General features: G+C 50.4%; 2 protein-coding genes across 5 annotated transcripts; one reads left to right on the top strand and one right to left on the bottom strand.

The window, feature by feature from the left end:
- Window positions 1–2,476: 2,476 nt before the first annotated feature.
- On the bottom strand, window positions 2,477–4,579 carry LOC122378156 (exosome complex component RRP43-like). 4 transcript variants are annotated; one of them, XM_043358885.1, is made up of 2 exons: window positions 4,012–4,579; window positions 2,477–3,503 (listed from the first exon to the last, which is right to left on the bottom strand). In XM_043358885.1, the coding sequence occupies exon 2, from the start codon at window positions 3,459–3,461 to the stop codon at window positions 2,622–2,624; it is 840 nt and encodes a 279-aa protein (XP_043214820.1). In that variant the 5' UTR covers window positions 3,462–3,503; window positions 4,012–4,579; the 3' UTR covers window positions 2,477–2,621. The 4 variants fall into 4 exon arrangements, with proteins under 4 accessions (XP_043214820.1, XP_043214823.1, XP_043214821.1 ...); XM_043358888.1 differs by having other exon boundaries at window positions 4,208–4,315; XM_043358886.1 differs by having other exon boundaries at window positions 4,203–4,304.
- Window positions 4,580–4,617: 38 nt separating this feature from the next.
- LOC122378155 (coiled-coil domain-containing protein 22-like) lies at window positions 4,618–8,218 on the top strand. The gene is made up of 2 exons (XM_043358884.1): window positions 4,618–4,810; window positions 5,864–8,218. Exon 2 carries the CDS (start codon window positions 5,935–5,937, stop codon window positions 7,621–7,623), a length of 1,689 nt encoding a protein of 562 aa, XP_043214819.1. The 5' UTR covers window positions 4,618–4,810; window positions 5,864–5,934; the 3' UTR covers window positions 7,624–8,218.
- The last annotated feature ends 395 nt before the right edge of the window (window positions 8,219–8,613 follow it).

The following is an 8,613-nucleotide window of genomic DNA, read 5'->3' as shown; positions in this document are numbered from 1 at the left end:
GCTTCTGACAGCATCTGGGAGATCATTAATGAAGACTAGAAACAACAATGGTCCCAGTACTGAGCCCTGGGGAATGCCACTGCTGACCCACTTTCCTAAAAAATGTGTACAAATGGAAGGAAGATAATACAAAAGACATTTTACAACCTTTATTATTTAATCAATGCCTACAACATTTCCAGTAAATTGACAGCGAGACATTGTGCAGTATCTGCTCAGAAACAAACTGAAAGTCAAAGTTGAAGAAGGCCTTGGTCAGGCCTGTGACTGATAAATGATAATTACTAGTTATTTCAATTTGGACAAAATGATGATTCCTGCTCTTATTGATGATTTATTTAAAAATTAAATGATAGCAGGTAACATTTATGACAAAAATAATGAAATCAAGGCCATCTATAGAAGGTACAGTCACTCCCCGCCGACCAATCAGAGACAGATCCTGAGTGACGTCATCCCTGATGCTCGAAAGGGGTACTCCATTCCTTTACAACGTAAAAATGACTAACTTCATTTGAAGATTGTTGGTGACACTCTACACACATCGCTCAACCATTGATGTCATTGGAAAGTCCAGCTAATTTTCTAGCGATACAAAAGAGCAGCAATATGCTAAGAAATGGCCGGTTTTGAAGATATAGACGATTTAAAAACCCTCTGCAGTTGCAGGAAAGCAACGTAAAAACGCATCGAGCTTATATTTTTACTATGAATAAATCATTTTTCAGTAAGTTTTTAGATATGGTATCGATTTATTCAACAATTTTATTACAATATTTTTATTACTTGGAACTTTATTTCAAAATAATATTTTCAAAAATGGCAACTGTTGGCAAGTAGCTTTGAAGCGATTGTGGCGCGCTGCGCCATTATTGTCCTGAGGCCCCCATATGATGTCATCAAAAGTGGAGTGACATGGGCCTGAATGAAATATCACCGGACCAGCCCCTATCTCTCCGGAGTCCGGGGAATCCATTGCGCCACATTGGCCGCAAAACAAGGTAGGAGAATTACAAGCCCTGATTACAAGCATCTCTTCTTCCAATGCTTTTTATCGAAATTACGTCCAAGGCACATACCACTTCCAGCATTTCCACCGTAAAGCGAGAGTCCAGGCAAGAGTCCAGGCACGGCCAAGTCGGTTATATGGCCTTGGCCAAGTCAGTATATGGCACGGTAAAGGGCATGCGCATTGTCAGTGGCGTACCCAGGAATTTGCGAAGGACCAGGGCATTGGACGAGAGGGCGCCAATCAAGGAGGGCGCCAACAACAAGGAGGGCGCCACATATCTGAAACTTGAATGTGTCAGTTATGTTCGTACACGTGCGGAACGAACATAACTGACATACCTACTGAACAGAGGGGCGCCACCCACCATCATCTAGGAGCGCGACGCTATCGATTGGAGGGGCGCCAATACTGGATAAAGGGGCGCCACCGGCCCACCATATCGTCTAGGAGGGCGCCACTATCACCAGAGGAGCGCCAATACTGGACAGAGGGGCTTCGCCATCAACTAGAAGCGCGCCGCTATCGACTGGAGGAGCGCCAACACTGGACAGAGGGGCGCCAGTCACTGAGGGCGCCGGGGACGATGAGCCAAAGGGACAGGGCATGCACGGAATGTCCTGTAATGTGCGTACGCCACTGCGCATTGTGCATTTCGGTTTTCGTGATACTGCGGACTGCAAACCGCAGCTTTGTTGTTGTATAGTCCTATTTTGGTGCTCATTTAGCAAGACTTGTTCAATGAAGTTAGATTTTCCGCCGAGACTGGATCCCTGATCCCTTTTCTCTTCCTTTCGAAATCAAACGGGCCTTCCATGCCGCTCAGTTTTGCTGTGAAGTGTTGCCTAGTTGAAAAGAAGTTCGCAGGGATGGTATTCGAAGGTGGTACTTGGGTTGTCGCAGGGATGGTAGGTTTACATAGCATATTTGATGAGGCTCTAGCTCGTTAATTTGGCGATAATTTTGATGCAGTGGTCTTCAAATATTTAGAGGGGATCATTTTGTAAATTGTTCAGCACCATTGGCATCTTTTGCAACATCACGGACGGAGATATAAGCTTGCAACAAACCCTATGTAAACGCGTCTATTGAGGTGGTGGGCCCGTGGGCGACGTTGTCTATCTTGGGCTTGGTGTGGTTATGGTATCATTCGCAACCAAGGCCCTATATATTCGCTACAAATCACACTGTGAGGCCCCAGTATCCCGTATCAGCCACCCTCTCGGATAAAACTAACGAAAGGCCCAAAAGATCGAGTCCGGACTCCGAGTCCGGACACCTAAGAAGCGCAAGCAGACGAGTGTACACACTTGGATCAGTACTGTGGATTTTACCGTGGATCTTGCTGCTTTCACTAAGGACTGAAGCCTTCTTCCTTAAAAATAACCGCTACAAACAATACCGAAGTGGGTCCTCACTGCAATGGATGAAACGGTGACATCAAAATTGCTTTGTTATCAGTATAGATGAGCGTGGAAATGATTTATTTGGGAATTTCTGCACGAAATGTTTGTCAACAGACATATTACACTAACGTTTATCAAACAATGTACTATCAAAACCATCGGAAATGAAGAACGCTTACATGAACAAACCCTCGTTACAAACATATTTACTCGTCCTTCTCCACTTCCCCACTCTGCGTACAACAGTCCAATAGCTTCTTCAGTTCCAGTGATCGCTTCTTGCTGAGCGCTATACACCGATCCATAGCCTCCAATGACAGTTCACACCCTCCGGTTTTGTCTAACAACACCATGCTGTCGCCGGCCCAGGCCACTGTCACTGACGCCTCACACAGCATCTCCTCGTCTCCGGCCGGATCCAGCACGAGCGTCTCCTCATCGAACACGGCTAGGGTGGCGGCCAGCGGCAGCGGGCCGAGCTTCAGCGGCGTCCTCTCGGCGGGTTTCACCCGCAGCCTTTCCTCGGTGGCGTCCCACTCGGCGCTGGGCAGGCGCAGGTCGGTGAGCGCCGCCGACAGCGCCAGCAGCGCCACGTCCAGCACGTTACCGTCGTGGCTCAGACAGATCAGGTCGCAGTAGAGCACCCACACGGCCTGGCCTGCCTCGATGCAGAGCTGGGTGCGGTCGAGCGCTCCGGACGCGTCCAGCAGCTGCAGCAGCTGGGCGCTGGCCGTCTGCGCCGCCTCCGAGGGCGGGCCCGGCCGGAACCGGTGGTGACAGAGCGCCGGCAGCTCCAGGTTGGGCACCACCCAGCCGCGGTCGGGCGGCGCGTCCGTGGCCGGCGTGCACACCTCCGCTTTGATGCCGCAGAGCACCGACGTGTGGCCGGAGCGGCAGAACGCCGAGCCGTCCGCCGTCGTGATGCCGCCGCGTGTCACCACCGTGGCGCGCGCAGCGTCCAGTTTGCGGCCGTCGGGTCGCTCCTCACACTCCAGGTGCAGCTTGTAAAGAGACTCAGGTTGGATGGCGCGCATGTCAGCCGCCATGATGAAAACAAAACGAGTGCAGAGTTTTGAAGAGTCTTGTTACTGTGAGCAAGGACAAAAAATCACACATAAGGGCTATGAAGTTATGATAGCATCACATAAGGTACCTATACGTCCACTGAGAAATGCAGCAATAAAACATGATCAAACCAACTGAAGAACCAATGATGTTCTGGTCTTTGCTGGCCCCACAATTAAACTTTTATCCAGACAAAGCAATCAAAAATAGCCAATAAAAATGAGAATAATACATATAAGCTTGTTCACTTACAGAGATGACTATTGTTTGCGGGCTGCATAATACCAGCAAAATACAGCATAACTGGTAACAACTGACATTCTGATATAAATGGCCACTGAAGAGCACTCGGGATCATTGATAAATCGCTTTTAAAAGAAAGGCAAATATATCAACATTCCATAGCCCGAAAAATCAATCTCAAGACACCCATGTGATCATAATCGACTGTCAACATGTCATAGCTCATTTTTGAATAGGTACCAATACAGTTCAGGCTTCCGAGTGTTGTAAATGGATGATCCAGCATACCTTTTGAAATCCCAGCGATGCAACCTTCAAATTAGTTATCAAACTATGATCTCAACCAAGATCTTAACTCTCGAAAGGAAACGTCCCACAATATACAGACGTTAGACAAAGATATCATAGTCAAACTGAAACGATATGAAGAAATTAAGGTCCTTTCGTTTTTACACACACGTATACACGTGTATACATACACCACCTTCGGTGAAATGTGTTCTGGAAACGATGGAAGTGGAGGCGATATCCAAAAGCTGCTGATTAGACGAATTCGTAATTCGTTGATTTGCCATATGGCGCTTGAAAATGTTTTATCTTTGCCTTGCGATGAATTGAACACCACCAGTGCCTTGATTTTGTCTTAGCTGCGTAATATATGACGCCAAAAAAGAGGAGGCGTGAAAATTTTGTACCCATTTATAGTTATCCTTATACTGTTGCGGCTTTTATAGAATTATATGTCCTTAGAACTCATGAATATAACTAACTTGAATTTAATACCCTAAGAATACCATCTTTTGTGAAGAAACAGCTGAAACGAAACAGCGAGACTCAATGATAGAGATGAAATTGCATACTTTTCATTCCGAATTGGAATCGAGCTTGGAATCCTGCTTGGAATCAAGAAGAATCTGAAGTCCGGCTGGATCTTGCTATTTTTTTTTCAGATTGCGTTAGATCCTTATACGGCCTTGGTTAGATCTTTGTTTTCATTTTCGCTCACTGGAATCTTCATATATCATAATAATCTTTGAGAACTCAGGTGGACGAAAGACTCTTCATCTTGGATTTTCAGAATATCAAGGTTGGTAAACTTTCCCTTGCTTTTTACCTGCATTTCAATTTCGGCTACCTATCAAAAAGATTGCCGAAATTTCAAAAATTTGTGCAAAGTCAAATGTGCACTCTATTGTTAAGCATTATTATTATACAATATGGGTCATGACATTGACTTTTTTGAGAGGTGGGATCAGCTGTGTGAACGTGGTGGGTGAATCCGTGCTGCATTTTGGGCTGCGGCATGTACCGAGTGAATGCCCATGCCTTAGGCTCAGTTATTTGCTGCCAAAAGTGTATTGAAAGAATCAGCCAGTAGGTCAGTGAATCTTTGACAACAAAAATTTCCTAGGGCGCAAAGCACCACTTGCCTAATGGGGATTTCTAAAATGCTTCAAATTAACACTTGTCAGTAAATATAATTAATTCATTATTGAATAGCTCCACTTTAGTTTGGTGTTGCCTATGATCAATGATCTGCATGGTATTTACTACATATTAAGCACCCATTTCAAAATTCAACATTGAAAAGGGTGACAATTGACCAAATGTAGGTATGGGAAAGCAAGCTAAAATCAACAGCAAACTGTATAACAGCAGTACTATGATGTGATGATCATATGCATGGCATTTAAAGGTAAATGACAAATGATTTGTGAGCATGGCAAAACCTTATATGACTTTTCATTTTTCAGTCATAGTTGAAGTTGAAGCCCCCTTGGTTTTGAATCAATGAGATTGTGCAGTTTGCTTAGTGTGCTTTCATGTTTCAAGATTTGGTACTTGCTGCTTACCCTGATGATAAATCATACAACCTTTGGTTTTGGTGTGTGTTTGTTGTAGACTGTGAAGACGGCACTGCATTTTGTGACTAGAACATCACCTGATCTACTGTCTCACCTTGTATTGGCTTGGGATTATGTCCATGCAAGAAATAAAGCACAGATCAGTGGATCTGCTTCCTGCATCAAGCAGCAGTGTTCCAACAACAACAAGTGGCTTCTGTGGCACACACAGCTGCCAGCACTGTCAAAAAGTTGCACCAGATGGCCTGAGAGAACCCACTCGCCTCTTCCGGCAGAGGTGGACTGGTGCAGAGGAAGACGGGAAGCCCCGGTGCTGCGGCGGCTGGCCGTCTGAGCCGGCGCGCTGATGGCGCTCGAAGAGGCGGACCGTATCCTGTTGCGCTCGCTGGCCGATGTCGGGTTCGAGGCGGACGAGGCCGGCTCACTGGCAGACCTCTCGCCAGGCCAGGTGTTCGCGGCAGTGGCGCTCTGCGTGCGGCACGTGCGTCCAGAGCTGGCCGAGCGAGTGGCCAGCAGAATGCCGGCCTCGCTGTCGGCCCGGCTCAACATGTGCACCGTCATGGCCGACTGCTGCCGGGAGCTGGGCTTCCGCGGCGACATCGGCTACCAGACGGTCCTCTACGGCAGCACCAAGGAGGTCCGCGGCGTGATCGCCTTCCTGGTGGACAAGTTCCCCAAGCAGGACCTGCTGGTGGTGGAGCCGTCGGCGGACCCCCGCTCGGCGCTACTCCGTGCCACGCAGGCGGCGCTCAGTGATGCTCTGCAGCAGCCGTGGACCCCGCACTACTGCCGAACGGCCGCCCAGAGTGTACCGTTCGCCGCCGAGAGGCTGGACGTCGAGGCGGGATCGTTCGTCACCCTCCAGCCGAGCAGCGGCGCGGCGGTGGCGCCGTCCGTGCTCGACTGGACGGCCCGACTGCTGGTGGCAGGAGACAGGCCGGCGCGGACCGGTTCCCTGCCGCCACTGCCGCCAGAGACACTGGAGATGATCGCAGAGGCTGAGCGGCAGTTCCCTCGGCTGGAAACACAGTCGGTAGCGGCGCCCGTCGCTGCTGCTGACGTGGTTGTTTCGGCAGATGTGGCGGCGCAGGAGTCTGCTCCCGCTGAACCCGTAGTAGAGGAGCTGTCGGCGGAGCAGGAGTCGGAGCAGGACCGGCGGGAGCAGGCCAGACTCCAGCAGGAGCAGGAGCTGGCCGCCGCTAATGGGAGTCTGGAGCGGATCCGCGCTTCGCTGGAGGCCAGCACCAAGGAGTACCAGCTCCTGCTCCAAGAGTGCACGGAGGGGCAGGCGGAAGCGGCGGCGGAGGCGGCTCTACTCAGTGAGCGGCGCGCCGGTCTGCCGCTGCGCCAGCGGGCCCGGCAGGCCCTGGACGCTGGCGGGGACGCGGTGAGCGGCGCCACGGCGGCCGAGCGCGCCCGGCAGCGCGCCGCGCACCGGCACGCCGAGTGGGAGACGCGCCGCGCCGACCTGGAGCGGACACTGGCCGAGCTGCGGCGCACGGCGCGCGACGCCCCGCTCGAGGAGCTGGCCCGCCGGCAGGAGGAGCTTCGCAGTGAGCTGGCGCAGCGCGAGAGGGCGCTGACGACCCTGCAGGGACAGGCGGCCGGTCTGAAGAAACACGTGAAACGAACGGCGTACACCAAACGTATCCTCGAGATCGTCGGCAGCGTGCGCAAACAGCGAGAGACCATCACGGCCAGCATTGAGGAGACGAAGGCGCTGAGGAAGAGCATCAACACCACCTCGGAGAAGATCGCGCGCACGTTTCAGGCGGCCGAGGAGCAGATTTTCCCGGAGGCGGCCGGTAACGAGTGGTCGCGCGCCTCGTACCGCGGCCTGGTGTCGCTGCACGACTGCTGCTCCGAGCTGGTGAACCTGGTGGAGCAGACGGCGGCCGTGCTGCGGCGCGGCCGGCGCGTCCAGGAGATGATCGACCAGGAGAGGAGCAGGCGCGTGGAGGTGACGCTGGAACAGGTGCGGGCCGACCTGGAGAAGGTGCGCCTGGAGAACCAGCAGCTGCAGCGCGACGTCTGAGCAGTGCCGTGTGCTGCAGTGGGGCCCGGCGGCGGGCGGGCGTGGCCTTCAGGTTGGGTGCTAGGGAAGCTGTGGATGACAGGAGGTTACCGATGTAAACGCAGCGTTATCGCATATTGCGCTCTTGTGCCATTCCATGATCCTGTTAGGGACCCTCGCGGTCAGTATGATTTTGTATTGCATTTGGTGCCTTGCGAACTGCGGTTAATGGCTATGATGTAGGTAATTGCTGCACTTTGCTAGAGACGTCCAACGATGTGTTTGAAGCCATTCCTGGAAAAAGCCATATTTAGTACGAGAGAGGGTACGCCAAATAAGTGATTAACCGATCATTATCATAATTGATAAATGATCTAAAGTGATTATGTTCAGCATGTTGCCTGGGTCCTATTACTCTGCTAGGTGGCATGCGCTGTGTGATTTACGCATAGTTCCATAATACGTGATCAATGCTCCTTTAGCTATTCCAACTACCAAGGGCGTGTTTATAGTCCTTCGCTTGGTAAATGGCACCTTTAATTTCTGTGAGAAAAAAAAAATAAATTGTATCACGAATCCGCATATCAAATACATTATCGGCTTTCGTTGCCGTGAATGCGCTTTTGATTGAAGACGTGATGGCTTGGCAATAATACCGTTCGTAGTGACCCGGAATCTGTTTCTTGGTGATTACCACAGGATTGGTTTTGGTCAACGGCGCACTTGAAATATGAGCTTCACTTACTCAGGTTCTTAAAAACAACTTGATTGTAGTAGATTATTGGAGCAAAGATCCTTGCCCAAATGAACTGCATACAAACTCAGTGAAACCTAAATGTATGTACTAAAGAGCAACTATGACGTGAACCGTGACCTTCAGGAGAGTGGGTTTCCCATCACATACCGGATGCACCCAAAATGGTCGAATAGGTGGAACGAAACATAACACCACATTCCAGTCGACCGACGCTAGTCATCAGCTCGTCAAAGCAAACTTAGTAGCCAGCATGT

Source organism: Amphibalanus amphitrite, unplaced genomic scaffold, assembly GCF_019059575.1.
Source record: "Amphibalanus amphitrite isolate SeventyFive unplaced genomic scaffold, NRLGWU_Aamphi_draft 000055F_arrow, whole genome shotgun sequence".
NCBI lineage: Eukaryota > Metazoa > Arthropoda > Thecostraca > Balanomorpha > Balanidae > Amphibalanus > Amphibalanus amphitrite.
This window is presented reverse-complemented; position numbering and strand designations above follow the sequence as displayed.

Coding starts and splice junctions, on each gene's coding strand:
- LOC122378156 (XM_043358885.1), bottom strand. CDS start 3,461: ATGGCGGCTGACATGCGCGCCATCCAACCTGAGTCTCTTTACAAGCTG.
- LOC122378155 (XM_043358884.1), top strand. CDS start 5,935: ATGGCGCTCGAAGAGGCGGACCGTATCCTGTTGCGCTCGCTGGCCGAT.